We start from the raw sequence: 18,873 nt of genomic DNA, 5'->3' as shown, positions 1-18,873 counted from the left end.
TATGACTAGTTGATCCACCAGCTCCCCCTGAGCTGTTGCCAGGTTGACTTGATGATCCACCACTAGCATCAGTGGAATCTCCAGCATTATTGCCATTTCCTCCACCATTGCCTGGATCATTATCATTGTTGTCATCACCTGTTGCAACCTCAGGTGGCATATCATCATCTGAATTAGAATCTGGATAGTTGTCAAACTTCAGAGATTCAGATGGATCAGCAGATTGTAAACTTGGGAGTTTAGTGTCATCAAATGTAACATTGACACTAACTTTCACTGACAGAGTATCAATTACAAAAACTCTATAAGCATTATTAGTATAACCAACAAAGATTCCTTCAGATGCCTTTGGCTCAAACTTGTTCAAGTTCTCTTCTCCATCCTTGAGAACATAACACTTGGCTCCAAAGACATGAAGATGTTTGACATAAGGTTTCTTGTTGTCATACAGATGAAATGGAGTTTTCATATGATCCTTATTGATCAAAGTTCTATTCTGGGTATAGCAGGAAGTAGATACAGCTTCAGCCCAAAAGTACAGTGGAAGCTTTGCTTCAGCAATCATAGTCCTTGTAGCTTCAATCAGTGTACGATTCTTTCTTTCGACGACTCCATTCTGCTGAGGAGTCCTTGGTGCTGAATACTGCCTTCTAATTCCCTTTTCAGAGTAAAAGTTGATTAGAGTTTGATTCTTGAATTCCGTGCCATTGTCTGATCTTACAGCTTTCACTGGCACACCTTTATCCAATTCAACTAACTTTATATGATCAATAACTGTCATCGGAGTTTCATCCTTAGAGGCCAGGAAGTAAACCCAAGTAAATTTTGAGAAGTCATCCACAATAACCAAGGCATATCTTCCTCCATCAATTGATGCAACATTCATGGGGCCAAACAAATCCATATGCAGTAAGTGAAGTGGATTTGTAATGGTATTGATGGTATTGCCTTTGTGAGATGCTCTCTTCGCTTTTCCTTTCTGACAAGCTTCACAGAGATCATCAGTTGAGAATTCCAGGGAAGGCAACCCTCTCACTAGATCTCTCTTGACTAGAGAGTTCATGGTTTTGAAGTTGAGGTGTGAGAGCTTCTTATGCCATAACCAACTATCTTCAGCAGACGCTTTGGCGTAGAAACAGTGAACTTCGTTTCCTGGTCCTGAAGACAAATCAGCTACGAATATATTGCCTTTCCTTATGCCACATAGTGAAGGACGCTTATCCTTGATATGTTTAATGATACATATCTCTTTTTCAAAATGAACATAATATCCTTTTTCACAAAATTGACTGACACTCAGGAGATTATGTTGAAGTCCTTCAACTATAGCAATATCTTCTATGATGATCCTTCCAATTTTGTACTTGCCATATCCCACAGTACGACCTTTGCTATTATCATCAAAACTGACTGTTGGGCCAGCTCCTTCTCTTATGTCTTCCAGCAGGGATCTATTGCCAGTCATGTGCATTGACGCTCCACTGTCAAGCACCCAAGTAACTCGTACAATTCCACTGGCACCCTGCAAAAGACAACTTGATTAAACCTTCTTTGGGACCCACACTTGATTGGGTCCAGCAAACTTAAAGAATTGATTTCTATCAGGTAATACAACAGAGCCTCTTGGACTGATACTTGGTTCTGATTTGACTAAACTTACTTCCTTAACAACAGCCTTATAAACCTTGGTTTTAGGCTTTGGAACATAAGTCTCCTTCCTAACACGAGGAGGACTAGCAGTCTTTGATCTAGCATGCTTATTGTTTGTGTGTTGCCTAGGTGATGTGTTTTCATTTTTAGCATGCACATTTCTAAAATAAGAAGACATCATATTGAAAGCACAAGTCATGCAATTATCAACACCACAACATTTATGACATGCATCAAAAACAGGAACAACAGGAATATCAGTCACAGCAGTAGGAACATCAATAGATTCTACTATAACCTTGTTAACAGATTTAAAGTTCTTAGTAGAATGACATCTATTGTTCTTGTTCTTACTATTCACAAAGTTATTAGGCTTGTTAAATTTAGTTCTCTCAGAGTTGACACCTAAACCTGCTTTAGGCAACCTAACATTGCCTTTCACTTTGATTGGTTTCAGTGATGTCAGGATCTCATCTCTCTTATCATTACTCTCTTTCATTTTAAGGTCCTCCTGTTTAAGTTCATATTTAATGACAACAGGAGTTTCTAACAGAGGTTCAGCTTCTGAGGATTTGAACAGGGGTTGAGGGGAATCTTTCAAAACAAAAGGAATTCCTCTCTCCTCAGCACTCTTCTTAAAGGGAGTAATGTTACTAGCCTTACCTACAGATTTGTTATAGTCAAAACCTATTCCAACAGTTCTCTTGATCTCTTGTTTATCATTAAGTTCTTTGACTATAGTGGAGGCATCCTTAAAGGCTTTACATTTCACTTTCTCTTCGTCTAGCTGAAGTCTTAAAGCAATCTCACCTTTCTCTAGAACTCTGACTTTAGCACATTGTAATCCTAAATCCATAGTCAGTTGTTCTATTTTAGGTTTTAATACGTTCATCTCATTCATTTTATAAGCATGAATATCTAAGACTAGTGTATCAATTTTAAGATTGGCAGCTTTCAACTTTTTAATAGCATCATCTCTTTCAAGTCCTAATTGCATAAAAAGTTTAGGGCATGTAGGATCTACCTGAAAGCTTCCAGCAGGAGGAGGTGAAGATGATCCAGCATTAGCCATGAGAGCAATATTCCCTATCTGCTCTTATTCATCACTGTCTGTATCATCCCAGCTTTTCCCTTCTGCCAGATAAGACTTGCTTTTGAAACTTTGACTTCCAGAAGTACCCTGATGCTTTCTCACAAGTGCATCATACTTCTGCTTCAGCTCGTCGTAGGAATCTTTTCTCTTTCCTTGAACCTTGGGCTGTTTCCATTCAGTTACAAAGTGTCCTGGTTCACCACAGTTAAAGCATTTGAACTTGCTTCGATCCACCATCCCAGTCTTGTATCCTCCTTTGCTCGTAGAAGATGAATAACCTCCTTTCTGAAACCTGTTCACAGTAGGTTTGTACTTGTAGGAAGGATTCTTCCTGAATCTCATGTTTCCAAACTTCTTGGCAAACAGAGATAGAGATTGATCTTCTAATTGTTCTAGCTCTTCCATTGTATAGAACTCTTCGTCACCACTAGAAGAAGCAGTCTGACCCATCTCAGGTACAACAAATTCCTGAGTGGTTTTAGAAGGAACAACAATATCCTTCTTGTCTTCCGGTACAGGTGACTCAACAACTAGAGCTCTCGAATGGTTCAGTGTTTTACCCCAGCCATATCTCTGTTTACTTTGAACTTGTTCAAGTTCATAAGTTTTCAACACTCCGTAGAGTCTCTCCAGAGATATCTCATTCAGATCTCTGCTTTCCCTGATGGCAGTGATTCTGTGTTCCAGATGTTCAGGAAGTGTTAAGAGAAATTTCATGTTGACCTCTTTCTTGTCGTAGTATTTCCCATTTAAATTTAGATTATTAATCAGATTATTAAGTCTGATAAACACTTCTGAAATCCCTTCTCCGGGATTGGAACCAAACTGTTCATACTGAGCCATCAAGATCTCTTTCTTGTTTTCTCTGACTTCATCTGAGCCTTCATTGATGATCTCTAACGTATCCCAGATTTGCTTGGCGTTTGTACAATTAACAACAACATTGTACATTACTAGATCTAGAGATTCGACCAAAATTAGTTGAAGAGCGTCATCTAAGTTCATCTGTTCACCCTCTTCATCTGTGTACTCATGAAGTTCTTTAGGAATGGTCTGATGAGGTATTAACACACCTTCTTCTTCGTGTGCTAATATGACTTTCATCGGAATAGAAACACCTTTGTTTAATATCCCGATATATTTTCTGTTGGCGGTGCAGAGGAACAATAACATATGCCTCTTCCATAGGCCAAAGTGTTCCTTGCTGAACGGTGGGATTTTAATGTTACTGATCTTTTGTGTACTTATATTTAAGGATTTGAAGTGAATAGTGTTTGGATGAGATTTGGATTTTTGAAAGAAAAATATTTTAAATCAGAATTAATTTTTGGAATAAAATTAATTCGAATAAAAAATATTTGGACGTTATAGAATGTGTATAGGATCTGATACGGAAAAATGGTATCAACCGCTCTGATGCCAATTGTTAGGTCCTGAAACGATTGTAGAAGGGGGGGTTGAATACAATCGTCACTAAAAATCGCGGCGGAATAATCTGATTTGAATAAAACTTGTTAATCAGATTTTAATTAATTAATATAACAATCTTTTAAGTCGTTATATAATTAATATGGTTCGTTTTAATGTCCACTAAAGTTCGTAGAATAAATTCGACAGGATGTATTCTTGTTTAGTGATTAAAACAACCGAGTGATCAAAGCATAGAAAACTGTGGATATAACGAATAGCAAGTTACAAACAACTTGAAAGTTTACAATGCAATGAACACTTGGAAATGAAGAAGTGAAGCCATATTTATAGGCAAATCACTTGGATCTAGGTATGACATTGAAAGGAATGACTTTCTAGCATAGGAATGACATTACAATGGAAGATATGACATTATTACACAAAGCCATGCCCTAAAACAAAGAAGGAATGACATATATAAGGAAAAATGTCATACTGCCAGGGGCGGTATGACATTTTTCCTTGGCCTTCAAGGTTCATTTGGCATGACATAACCAAAGAAAGTCATTCGGTTGAGCCTTGTATGACTTTTTAAGTCATAAACAAGCAAGTCATACACACAACAGAGAATGTCTGGATAGAGGACACGGTATGACATTTTAATGTCATACTAGTGTAAGTCTGATGCAAGCAAACGGTATGACTTTCAATCAGAAAGTCATACCGAATGAAATAACCCTTAAAACATCATCAGAATGGCTTTTTCAAGTCATTCCTGGGAATGTCGTATACAAGGGCACGGTATGACATTATTATATAATGTCATCCCGAGCTATTTGAAGCATTAAATCAGTTTTAATAATTATATAAATATTAGATAATTACCCACTTAATTATATTAATTATATAAATTCATGAATTAAATTAATTCGAAGGTGAATCAATTTAATAAATAAATTATACAATTAATTTAATTATTTTGATTAGTGAGATAATTAAATAAATACTTATAAATTATATTTCTCCATCAGCAGTGACTGCAGGCTTGATTAAACTTTGTAGATCTCTGTCTTGATCAGCAGTGACGAGGAAGCTAGGTTTAAAGTTGTTGGAAGAGAAATCGAAAGAAGCTGGGCCGAAAAAGAACGAGGCGGATGACTGATTTATGATCAAATTGGTTCTTCTGTGAGTTCCCAAGTCTGGAGGATAGAATGCGCAAGATGTGCTGGAGGATAAAATGATCAGGAATCTCCATGATATAAACATTTCAGAGAATGCTAAGCTAGGTTCTAAAGAGCTTATGTTTTCCTCGAAGGTCCTTCCTTTTGATTATTCGATTTCCTAATTCTGCGATGTGAGTAAAGACTTGATGGATGTTGATCAGGTTCTTCTGGAGTTGGAAAGCTTGGCTGATTCTAAAGGATATACTTAGAATACTAGGTTCTTTACTAAGGTGGAAGTTGATCTTGAGTTAGTTTTTAGGTGTTCTAGTTTGTGTTCTAGTTAATTTTTAGGTGTTCTAGTTTGTGTTCTAGTTTGTGTTCTAGTTATGTTTATAATCAACGTGTGTTCTCTTTGTTGTTCTTTTGATGGTTGTTTGACGCTGGTTGTTTCCAGGGGTCTTTGTATTCTGAATATAATTCGCTTATTAATATAATATAATTTCTAGTGCTTATCAAAAAAAAAAGTCTACAGGAGTTCCATTGTGTCTCAACATTTGATATCAATCTGTAGAATCACATGGTGTTTTTGAGTTCCATAATCTAAAATATTTAAAATGATTTGATTATTGTCAAAAATATCCCATAATCAATATTGTCATATTATTTGAGTTTAATAGCACCGTACAAGATTCTTTTACAATATATATACAAGATTCACTTAGATATTTTATTATTTTTAATAATAAATATTTGTGACATGCAAGATTCTTTTAAAATTTGAGATTTTTATTGTATAAATTATTTTTCGTATGATATTCTTTTGACTCTTTTAGTACTTTTAATAATTATTTTGAAGAATCTCAAACTAATTAATATAAAAGAATTCTAATACAAAAATTATAAAATATTAAAAGGAACACTTTAAAAAACTTCCTACGTTAAAAAATCATAAATAAAAATAAATGCTAAAATAATGTGATAAAACTTCTCTATTTATTAAGGTGAATCTTTTGAAATTTAAAATTTGAAATTCAAATTTAATATACACTAAATGCTCTGACTGATTGATTGAGATATGAATAATATAGAAAATAAATAAAAATGATTTTAGAATATATAAATAAAATTAAGGGCTTAAACATTGAATAACTTATGTCAAAAATATTTATATTTATAATGGATTCTTTTAGCATTAAAATTAAATATTTTGAAGTAAAGATTCAACCAAATAGTATACATAAATCTTTTTATCACATTAGTCATTTACAAATTTATATAAATAATAAGTCTTGTGTGTTATGGATATAAAATACCTTATAGAATCTCACATTAGTCATATACATAAAGAATCTAGAAAATCTTAAGAGAATCTTAAAAAATATTCAATTTAAGTTAGTGAAACACTTAAAAAAATATCAGAAAATCTTAAATATATTTAAATGAATAAAACACTCGAAAGAAACTCAGGAAAAAATTTATTTTAAATTAATAGAGCACTCAAGAGAATCTTAGAAAATCTTAAATAATTTTAAATTAGGAAAACATTTAAGAGAATCTTGGAAAATCTTAAATATTTTTAAATTTGTGAAACACCTAAGAGAATCTTAAAAAATTATTCAATTTCAATTAGTAAAGCACTTAAAAGAATCCTAGAAAATCTTATAAAAAAAATTTATTTTAAATTATTAGAGCACTTAAGAGAATCCTAGAAAATCTTAAATAATTTTAAACCAGTAAAACACTTAAAAGAATCTTGAAAAATCTTTAATTTTTTAGATTAGTAAAACACTTATAAAAATCTTTAAAAAAATTCAATTTAAATTAGTAAAACACTTAAAAGAATCTCAAAAAAATCTTAAATAGATTTAAATGAGTAAAACACTTGAAAGAATCTTAGGAAAAACTTATTTTAAATATTTAATTTAAATTAGTAAAACACTTAAAGGAATCTCAGAAAATCTTAAATATATTTAAATGAGTAAAACACTTGAAAGAATCCTAGTAAAGCACTTAAGAGAATCTTGGTAAAATATTAAATTTATTAGTAAAACACTTAAAAGATCGTAATAAACAAAATTATTAGATGATCCGCTATAATAATGGTAAGAGATTCGTTATCATACCCAAGATAACGCAAAATATATAAATAAGATTCTCTAAGATATTCGATCATTCTTTTAGCAAGGTGAATATTTTGAAATTTGAAATTCAAATTTAATACTACTGATTGATTGATTGAGATATGGATAATATAGAAAAGGAAATCAACCAATTACATATCTTATTAAATGTACTGATTGAATATATTAAATATATGTACTAATTGAATGCATTAAATATATGTAGAAGATTACTATAATATCCCTTATGAATTAGATTTGATTGATTTTTTGATAAATTATTATTTATATTATGATTATAAAATCAACGGTGATTAAGTGGGTTTCTCGGTTTTCTTGATAAGCTGAGTTTTCTTAGGATCTTCCTCCTATATTATATATATATATATATATATATATATATGTTGGTTATTTGAGAGAAGGAGCCGCAGCCACGTAGGCCACATATATTCGTTGTTTGGCTTGGGATCCAAATCGATGAGGCTTTTTTCGAGGCATGGCATAGTGATGCTGATGATATTAATCGTCATGACCTAGCTAGTGAGTACATGATCAAAGATTTATTTCTAGCCTAAGTTGTACCTAGATGTTGTTGTGGTACTGCAAGAAAATTTCAGTGAGATCTTCATAATATAGTGGTGTGTAACATCAGGTAGGCATGGCCGTCCCCGGCGGCGCCATATGATGGCTGACGAAAACTTGTTGAAGATGCCGGAACGCTCATGGCCAGCACCAGAAGATTTTTTGTGGGTGTGCCCGGACCTCCTTTATCTTTCTTTTGCATTCTTCTTTTATACTCCAATGAAGATGAGTCATAATCTGAATTTTCAGGAGTGAAAGACAAGTGTCATTGTTTGTAGAGGTAGAGTAGGTGATGAAGAAGGGCTATGAGGACGTGTAGGGTGTCCCCGTAAACCTGGAATGACTAAAGGGAAGAGGTGACAAGGAGGAGATGTGGCCGGCGTAGGGAGGTCTACATTCTGGAGGAAAATTGTAGTATAAAAATTTGGCGACCCGGAAAATAATATTTGTTCTCCCTAAGAAATATTTAACATTATAAAATAAAATTTTAATTCTTAGATTTCTCTAATTTATGTATGATCAGACCAAATTTAAAAATAAAAATAAAGAAAAATATGTATATATACAATTATACTATATAAAAAAAAGATCATGGGATGTAATATGTGATAAAGGTAAATGTCAGTATGCTTCTTTTAAAAAACAAGAATCTCTTGCAGAGTTCTTTCTTATCCCAAAACCTGTACATCACTTCTTTTTTTAGAATTGAGTCAGTCCTCGTGCATTATCAATTTTTTAATTAATATTAATATTGATCTACTCATGGTAAAGGTGATATTTTTATTTGTTTAAACTATAACTTGTCATCTTCTTAATAAGCATAATATTTCTTTAGTTGAGCTTATTGTGTGTCCTTGGGTATACCTTAGAAAGACCGATAAAATTTTATCATATACTTTGCTCGCTTAGCAGACTATAGCCAGGCATTCTATGTCTTCTTAAAATCTCGAGGCCTTTAAGAGTTTAGATAGTTTAAAATTCTAAGCATAAGGTAGTACCAAAGAGTGGATCTAATCCTAAGCATCTTATGCCTTGACTTGTTTAAGCTGTCGAGGCTGTAAACTAGAGATTATGGAGTATTTAAGATTAATTTAAAATCGTAAACATGTGCTTGCCCTCAAGGAGTGGATCTAACACGCACTTAAATGAGATAATAATATATTATGAGGTGCATTATGCCTGTGGATTAATCCTCGATCTCAAGATTTTACTATCCCATTAATTCAATCTAAAAACTCCTTGCTCTTGTGCTCTTTTTACCCTTCTTTCAATCTCTTTTTTTCCTTTGACAATTCCAAAAAAGAATCATGGTTGGTTTATCTGATATTCCAAGCGTAGGGAAACTAGTGGATAGAATATCTAATGCTGCAGTTGATGCCATCTTCCGTGGATTCCGTTACATGTTCTGTTACAAGGATCTTGTTAAGACTCTCGATTCCCAAGTTGAAAAAGCTAACACTGAGGAGGAAAGGGTGTCCACAAAAGTTGCTGCAGAAAGAGCTAATGGTGAACTAATCAAGCCTCATGTAGATAAGTGGCAGAAAGAGGCTGAAGAAATCAAGGAGAGTGCCCATAAGTTTGCAGAAAAATACAAAAACAGACATTCATGCAGGTGCATTCAGTGTGTGCCTATTCCCAACCCCGTCTCTCGTTTTCGACTTGGCCGAGAGGCGGTGCAGAAGACTGAGAGGCTAACTGAGCTCATTAATTCCGGAAAGGAGCTCCTGGCTAATGAAATTGCACATCTTGCGCCAGGTGAAAATTTACCCAAAACTAATACCGAGTTTCAGGAATTTCAATCCAGAAAATATGCTTATGTGGAGCTATGGCATGCGCTAATCACTGAAAGCTCTCCGGTCCTTGGTATATATGGAATGCCAGGAGTGGGGAAAACTAGGATGATGGAACAACTATGGAAAGATGCTGAGGAGAAGAAGATCTTTAACAAGGTCACACGAGGGAACGTGGGTAATGAAAAGCTGGATGTAATACACTTACAGAAACAGATTGCTGGGCATCTAGATTGCAACTTTGTATCGGAAGATAATGTGGAAAGCAGAGCCTCTCAGCTTAAACAAAGTTTATTGAATGCGGGCAAGACCCTCGTCATACTAGACGATGTATGGAGGGAAATTCCACTAGATGTTATTGGAATTCCCTTTGGTGATGGAAACAGTCCAATGGGTTCCAAAATCTCTTGACATCTCGAGAGGAAAAAGTATGCTTAAGTAACAAGTGCCAGACTCTTGTTAAGATTACACCCCTGCAAAGTGATGAAGCGTGGGATCAGTTTAAGAATATTGTCAATTCTGCTCAAATTGATTCTATGCATGATGAATCTCTGGCAAAGAAAGTTTGTGATAAATGCGGGGGTTTACCACTCTTAATTCAAGCGATCAGTAAAGCGCTCCAATTCGAAACTCACAATTCATGGGTGGATGCACTTGAACAACTAGAGAAGGGTGAATTTGTAAACATTCCTGGAGTAGAACCACAAGTATATGCTTGTGTAGAATTGAGTATCAATAAATTACACGGCGATGCCAAGTCGTGTCTTTTTTTGTGTTCCTTGTTCGACGAAGATGCTGACATCCCGATGTCTAAGCTGATCCAGTTGGCAACAGGGTCACACCTTGTATCTGGGATTCTGGGGAAACTCGGGTACTATCAATGGTTGATACTCTCAGATCGTCTTCTTTGTTGCTCGATTCCGAAGAAGATGATAGTATCAAACTTCATGATGTCATCAGAGATGTAGGGAGATCTATAGCGTTCAGAGATCCAAAATTTGCATTTTCACACGTAACATGTGACGCGCGGTTGCTTGACGCTGATGCTGATTTTGTCACTACCAAATTTTTACGTCTAGATCTGGATGGTGATAATATTCATATCCCTCATGATCTTGTCTGCCCAGATCTGCATAGCTTGTGGATACAACGCAGCAATGATAAACAACAATTATTAGACGGCTGCTTCACTATGTTTGCGAATTTGAGATTTTTACATCTTGTAGGTCGTAGCTATCCTTCTTCGAACCTGCAATTCTTTCTTCAACCCTTGGGTAAACTGAGGACATTGATTTTAGATAACTGTGACCCGACTCACTTTTGTTGGATAAACTAATATTATGGAAGTTGAGGAGTGCATTAAGTATGGTTCATAGAATTAAGGAGATGTATCTGATCATGTATCTTTTATCATTCATGTATTTGGTTTGTATTCTCCTATTATATAAAGGAGACAAAAGATTGAACAATGATAACAGAAATTAAAAAAAAACCTCTTGTTCCTTATTCTGTTCCACACCTCACACACTGAAACATATACACAAACTCTGATATACACAAACTCTGATTTACATAATTACAACAGCTTGGTATCAGAGCTCTACAAACATGAATAACTCTTTTGCTGTTCCAAAACTTACCAAAGAAAATTATAGCCACTGGTGTATTCGGATGAAAGCTTTGCTTGGATCACAGGAGGCATGGGAAATTGTTGACAAAGGATACGAGGAACCAGAGAATGAAGGAGCGTTGAATCAAGCGCAGAAAAACAATCTGGCAAAATCTCGAAAACAAGATCAGCAAGCTCTGTCTATTATACATATGGGCCTGGATGAAGGCATGTTTGAGAAGATTGCATCTGCAACAAAAGCAAAGGAGGCCTGGGAGATTTTGCAGAACAATTTTAAAGGTGTTGACAAAGTAAAGAAGGTACGATTACAAACTCTACGTGGTGAATTTGAGTCTTTATGTATGAAAGATACGGAATCAGTCCTGGATTACTTCACGAGGGTTTCCTCTGTTGTAAATCAAATGAAGAATTATGGAGAAAAGATTGAAGATGCACGTGTGAATGAAAAAATATTAAGATCTTTGAATACAAAATTGCAACTTGTTGGAATCTCTAGTGAAGAGTCAAATGATATAGAGACCATGACTGTTGATCAACTGATGGGATCTCTGCAAGCATATTCAGACAGATTACTAAAGAAGGAGGAGACAGAATCTCAAGTATTGAAAACTGATGTCTCAGTTGAAGACAAAGATAAAGTCCTATATACGCAATACAGTAGAGGAAGAGGACGTGGACGTGCAAAACAGTTTTTTACTCGAGGCAGAGGAAGAGGTCCTGTAAACAACAGATTTGAAGAGAAAGTGCAGACAAATCAACAAAACTGGCGTGGTCAAGGACGTGGCCGTGGCAGAGGTGGAAGATCATATTCTGGAAGAGGAAGCAGATCTGTAGAATGTTACAATTGTGGAAAGTTTGGACATTATGCCAAAGACTGCTGGTTTAACAAGAAGGTTGAGGAAAATGCAAATCTAGTCGAAACGGAGGAGCAACAAGACAAAGGTGTTCTACTAATGGCCTGCAAAGGTATGATTCCTGAAGATGATATTATGTGGTATCTTGATAGTGGGGCCAGCAATCATATGACTGGCCTCAAACATCTCTTTACTAATCTGAAGGAAGTAAATTCTGGAGTTGTGTCATTTGGAGATTCTTCGAAGATTGAAGTAAAAGGAAAGGGTGAAGTATGTTTTACTAGAAAGGATGGCCAACGAGGAAAAATTGAAGATGTGTATTATGTCCCTGACATGAAGAATAATATTCTGAGTCTTGGACAGCTAATTGAAAAAGGATACTCAATTTTTATGGGAGATAAAGTCATGTGCTTGAAGGACAAAAATGGCAGGACAGTTGCTAAAACTGAAATGTCTCCAAATCGAATGTTGAAGCTGAATCTGAAGAACATACAGGAGAAATGTTTACAAGCAAAATCAGAAGATACAGCAACTTTATGGCACAAGAGACTTGGCCACTTACACTATGGTGGTTTGAAGGAGTTGGCCAACAAAGGAATGGTTCATGGACTACCAAGCATGGATCATACAGGCGGTTTTTGTGAAGATTGTGTGCTGGCAAAACAAACAAGGAGTTCATTCCAGAAAAAGGCGACTTATCGTGCTTCAAAGCCTCTCGAGTTGGTGCATACGGATATATGTGGTCCTATCACACCTGGATCATATGGCTCCAAGAGGTACTTCATCACTTTTATTGATGATTATTCTCGAAGAACTTGGGTTTATTTCTTAATTGAAAAATCTGAGGCATTAAAAGTTTTCAAGAAATTCAAAGTGTTGGTTGAAAAGAAGACAGGAATGCAAATCATGGGATTGCGTTCTGATAGAGGAGGAGAATATACTTCAATTGCTTTTACAGAATACTGTGAAGAACATGGCATTAGAAGGTTCTTAACAGCCCCTTATTCACCACAGCAGAATGGCGTGGCTGAACGGAAAAATCGAACAATTCTAGACATGGTTCGATCAATTTTAAAGAGCAAGGAACTGCCAAAAGAACTTTGGGCAGAAGCAGTGCAGTGTTCTGTTTACATTCAGAATCGCTGCCCACATTCAAACTTGGGGAATAAAACACCTCAAGAATTATGGAGTGGCAGGAAGCCTACTGTCTCACACTTGAAAGTTTTTGGGAGTGTGGCATATTCACATGTTCCTGATCAGAGGAGAACAAAGTTGGATGATAAAAGCAAGAAATATATTTTTATTGGCTATGATGAGAAAACAAAAGCCTACAGACTACTTGATCTAGTTGCTATGAAGGTTGTTGTGAGTCGAGATGTGAAGATACAAGAAGATGATGTATGGAGTTGGTGTAAAGCACATGATAAGGAAACAACAGAAGATGATATTCAGATTTCTACGATTTCAGCAACAAGTTTTGATGCTGAAAATGAAGAATCAGATGAGGATGAGCCGAGAAATCCTAGAACTCGAAGTTTACAAGATATATATGAACATGGTGAGGTGCACTTAGTATGTTTGGTGGCTGATGCAGAAAACATAGATTTTGGAGAAGCAGTAAAAGATAAGATGTGGAAAGCAGCAATGGATGATGAAATTAAAGCTATTGAGAAGAACAAAACCTGGGAACTGGTGGAACCTCCAGAAGGATGTAAACCTATCGATGTTAAATGGGTTTATAAGAAGAAACTAAATGCACAAGGAGAAGTAGAAAGATATAAAGCGAGGTTGGTAGCAAAGGGCTATCGACAGAAGGCTGGAATAGATTATGATGAAGTTTTTGCACCTGTAGCAAGGATGGAGACAATAAGGCTGCTGATATCTCAAGCTGCTCAACACAAATGGCCTATTTACCAGATGGACGTAAAATCAGCCTTTTTAAACGACAAGCTAGAAGAGGAGGTGTACGTGAACCAGCCACCTGGATATGCAAAACCAGGTAAAGAAGGAATGGTGTTGAGATTGTTTAAAGCACTATATGGTTTAAAACAGGCGCCACGAGCTTGGAACACTTGCATTGATGCCTACTTTAAGAAAAATGGATTTGTTCAATGTCCATATGAAGCTGCTCTTTATGTCAAAGAAAGACGAGGTAATTTACTATTCGTTGCACTTTATGTTGATGATCTTATTTTTATGGGCAACAATGAAGAGATGATTAAGGAGTTTAAGAAGGAGATGACCCAAGAATTCGAGATGACAGATTTGGGTTTGATGAAATTTTTTCTTGGAATCGAAGTAAAGCAAGAAAAATCAGGAATTTTTATATCTCAAGAAGCATATGCTAATGCTATATTGAAGAAGTTCAGAATGGAGCACTGTAATCCAGCAGCAACACCCATGGAATTGGGTACAAAACTTTCTAAATTTGAGGGAGGAAATTCAGTGGAGGCAAATTTATATCAAAGTTTGGTTGGAAGCTTGAGATATCTTACATGCACAAGACCCGACATTGCATATAGTGTTGGAATTATGAGCAGATTTATGGAAGATCCGAAACAGTCACACTGGAAGGCAATTAAAAGAATTCTACGTTATATCCAAGGAACAAAAACTCTGGGATTGTTTTATTCCAGAACTGAGGACTACAAATTGCAGGGATATTCTGATAGTGATTGGTGTGGAGATGTGGATGAAAGAAAAAGCACATCTGGTTACTTGTTTTTTATGGGAAACACTGCCTTTACATGGTATTCTAAGAAGCAGCCGATAGTGGCATTATCAACCTGTGAGGCAGAATATGTAGCAGCCTCTCACTGTGTTTGTCATGCTATTTGGTTAAGAAGGTTACTTAGTAATTTGAGAATTCCACAACAGAGATCAACTGAAGTTTGCATCGACAACAAGTCTGCAATTGAGCTTGCCAGGAATCCAGTGCATCATGAAAGGAGTAAACACATTGATGTTCGATTCCATTTTATTCGGGAGCATGTAAAGGAGAAGAATGTGCATTTACGTCATGTTGCTAGTCGAGATCAGGTTGCAGATGTGCTCACTAAACCAATGTCCAAAGCCTTGCTGGATGCTTACAAAAGGATGATGGGAATGAAGGATCACAAGGAATTAGTTTAAGGGAGGAATATGTTGGATAAACTAATATTATGGAAGTTGAGGAGTGCATTAAGTATGGTTCATAGAATTAAGGAGATGTATCTGATCATGTATCTTTTATCATTCATGTATTTGGTTTGTATTCTCCTATTATATAAAGGAGACAAAAGATTGAACAATGATAACAGAAATTAAAAAAAAAAACCTCTTGTTCCTTATTCTGTTCCACACCTCACACACTGAAACATATACACAAACTCTGATATACACAAACTCTGATTTACATAATTACAACAACTTTAACAACACGAATGGTTGCTTGTTTCCTGAAAACCTAGAAACTCTCTGCATTCTGGATAGCTTTTTCCAAAAACCTCTTGATTTATCAAACCTGAAATACCTTCGAAAGTTAGAAATCAAGGGGTCGGAAGTGAAAATCATGCCAAACAACATATCCAGCCTATCCAGACTAGAACAATTGCATATACCTGGTGGATTGGTGATTTGGCGTGAAGATATTTCTGTTGTTGCGAAACCGATTTTGGTCGAGATTAATAAACTACCCCACTTGAAAAGTTTGCAGATAAAATTTGAATTATCTGAGCCTTTTCAAAATACAAATATATTTGATAATCTAGTATTATTTAATATATGTGTGGGTGAGGATTGGTCAAATTATGAAAGAGCAGATTTGTCTTACAAAACATCGATTGAGTTGCTAGGCTATCATGAAGAAAGCTTGAAAAGTCTGGTAAAGAAGGCTGAATATGTGAAATTGAAGCAGAGTGATATTAATGTGAGTAGTATCTTGGACAGCAACCAGGAAGCATTCACAGAATTGAAAAAGCTGCACATTGAAGAATGTGACGAAACGGAGCATCTAGCAAGGATGTCACAGGGTGAGATTCAGCAGACATCTTTTTCTAAACTATCCTATTTAATAATCAAAAGATGTTCCTCTTTAAAATACCTCTTCTGCTACTCTGTTGCAAAATGTCTCACCCAGCTGCAAGAGTTGATAATAAAAGACTGCCCTGTGATGGAAGCAATAGTAATGAATGATGGCTCAAGCAATGAAGATATCATAAACTTCTCCAATTTAAAAGAATTGAAGCTAAGCGAAGTGCCGAGACTCAGAAGCTTCCGCAGGGAAAATAAAGACGCCATGATGCAGCCCTCTTCCCGGTTTCAACCTCTATTCCATATAATGGTATGTTGCGCTTTACCCTGTTGATACATGCAGGTCTCTATTTTTATCAATTTATTGTTATCATGTTATGTTTTACCTTAGTAGTTGTATTATTCGACCATGCTAGTTTTATAATGGAACTCTGTGCGCACATAAACCGTCTAGTTAAAATCAGCCACTTATTGTCTCATCAGAGGGTCATTTGCAAAGCTTATAAATCTAAATTGTCTAAAAATCAGAGGGTCATTTGCAAAGCTTATAAATCTAAATTGTCTAAAAAAAGCAGCCACTCGTCTGTCATGTCATTTGAGTAAAAGGTTTTATATTTTGGGGCACGTACACTAATTTTTAGTAATTATACATTTACTTCCCTCCTTTTCATATTTCTTATCATTTTTTTATGTTATTTCCATACTAATAGATTTCAAATTTAATTTATTATAATGATACAAATAGGATAATCATGAGAGTTCTCATTTAATATAATTTACTGATTTACTATAAATTGAAATGTTTATTACTCCCTCTATCCCCCTCAATACTTTGGGGGACGGGGGTTCGACACGCATTTTAATGCTCTCATAAAATATAGTTTGATAATTATTTTGAACTTTTTTTTCTTCTAAATAAAAGTTTAATGTTTAAAGTTTTCTGCGAAAAAGAAATTTTATGTTGTGAAACTATTTTAGTATTTTTTATATGCGTATTAAAGTGTGTGTCAAACAATGCAAAAAATAAACGGTAAAGAAATGAGAGGGACAGATGGAGTATATATTTGGGTAACCCTACATTACTTTTGGACATGCCTAAGATTTATGCGAATAGAAAATGACATGAATTCTTTTGTAGGTTGAATTCCCTTGCTTGGTGGATTTGGAACTAATCAGCTGTGGGAGATTTAACCTGGAACCTATAGAGTTCACCAGCCAACTAAAGAGCTTGAATATAAGCGGTGATCACGAGATGCAAATTCCGTCTAAATGGCAGCCTCAATTACATAATCTTGAAACACTCATTTTGAATAGATGTTGGTCGCCTGAGCTGAAATCTTTACAGTTCCAAAGGCTGAAGGTGCTTAGAGTTTGCAGATACTCCGGATGCTCTGCTCTTTTCACATTCTCAAGCTTTAGAAGTCTACAACAACTCGAAGAACTAGAAATTTCAGGTTGTGCTTTGTTGGAAGAAATTGTGGAGGATGACATCGTTTCTGGCATTAGTAAGAAGACTATGACACTCTCTCGCCTGGAGACGGTTGTTCTAAGAGATTTACCAAATCTGAAAAGTTTTATTCATAATGCAAATCATGAGGGCTTTGTCCCGTCTTTAAGGGAAGTGGAAGTTGAGAATTGTGGATTGTCTTCTCTTTTTCCATTCTCAGAGTTCACGTGTCTCAAAATTCTGAAAATATCAAGGTGTGCTCTTTTGGAAGAAATTGTGGAGAATATTAGGAGTGATGAGGTTTCTGGCATGAACAAGAAGACTATTACACTCTTTCAACTCGATACAATTATTCTTAAAGATCTACCAAAGCTCAAGAGTTTTATCTACAGTGCAAATCATGAGTGCCTACTGCCAAATTTATACTCTGTTTCAGTCAGTAATTGTGGGCTCTCTTCTCTTTTCATGTGGTCAGCCTCTGGAAGTTTACGAAGTCTAAGAAACTTACTTGTTCAGGATTGCAGAATGTTAGAAGGCATATTTGAGTATGCAAGGGGAGATGAAACTTCTGTTACGAGTGAACATATTAGTATCTGCCTCTCAAAACTCGGGTTACTTGAACTCAGAAATATGCCAGACCTAAAAACCTTCATCCACGGTGCAAATTACGACTGCTATATGCCGGATTTATGGCATATGGAAGTTTATAACTGTGGATTCTCTACTCTCTTCACGTGCTCTGTTTTCAGAAATCTCCAAAAACTCTATCGTTTGAAAGTATCAAATTGCAGATTATTAGAAGACATTGTGGAAGATGCAAAGGGTGATGAAACTCCTGACGCAAATGCCAAGACTATCACACTCCCTCAACTCTGGTTTATAGAGTAACTGTTTCCTTGACATGGTATAGGAAACATGGTATCAGAGCCAGGTTGGCGGAGGTTTTAGAGAATGGTCCTTTCTAGGATCTTATATTCTAACATTCCCCCTCACTCGAGAGCCCATTTATGGGTCAAAGAGTGGATCACGGGCGCTCATCTTTGGAGCATTAATTTGCCATTCGTGCCACTATAAATTGTGAGAATATTGGGGGTGGCAGGGATCGAACCCGAGTCCTCCGCCA

General features: G+C 35.7%; 2 protein-coding genes across 2 annotated transcripts; both read left to right on the top strand.

Annotated features, from left to right (window-relative positions):
* The first annotated feature begins 9,215 nt into the window (after positions 1–9,215).
* On the top strand, positions 9,216–11,322 carry LOC108201290 (disease resistance protein At4g27190). Its single transcript, XM_064084178.1, is given in 2 exon segments — positions 9,216–10,208; positions 10,211–11,322. Coding segments are annotated over 2 exon segments (1,449 nt in total). The 5' UTR covers positions 9,216–9,325; the 3' UTR covers positions 10,777–11,322.
* Positions 11,323–15,430: 4,108 nt separating this feature from the next.
* LOC135149426 (uncharacterized) lies at positions 15,431–18,638 on the top strand. Its single transcript, XM_064085145.1, has 2 exons — positions 15,431–16,613; positions 17,442–18,638. The coding sequence occupies exons 1-2, from the start codon at positions 15,582–15,584 to the stop codon at positions 18,636–18,638; spliced, it is 2,229 nt and encodes a 742-aa protein (XP_063941215.1). The 5' UTR covers positions 15,431–15,581.
* Positions 18,639–18,873: the final 235 nt, after the last annotated feature.

This window comes from Daucus carota, chromosome 9 (genome assembly GCF_001625215.2).
Source record: "Daucus carota subsp. sativus chromosome 9, DH1 v3.0, whole genome shotgun sequence".
NCBI classification, from domain to species: domain Eukaryota; kingdom Viridiplantae; phylum Streptophyta; class Magnoliopsida; order Apiales; family Apiaceae; genus Daucus; species Daucus carota.
The sequence above is the reverse complement of the archived record's forward strand: the minus strand, read 5'-3'. Positions and strand labels throughout refer to the sequence as shown.

Bases quoted from the DNA above. Each gene is read 5' to 3' on its own strand.
- LOC135149426 (XM_064085145.1), top strand. From the start codon at position 15,582: ATGATAACAGAAATTAAAAAAAAAAACCTCTTGTTCCTTATTCTGTTC. The intron at 16,614-17,441 runs GTATGTTGCGCT...ATTCTTTTGTAG, and splicing joins AACCTCTATTCCATATAATG to GTTGAATTCCCTTGCTTGGT.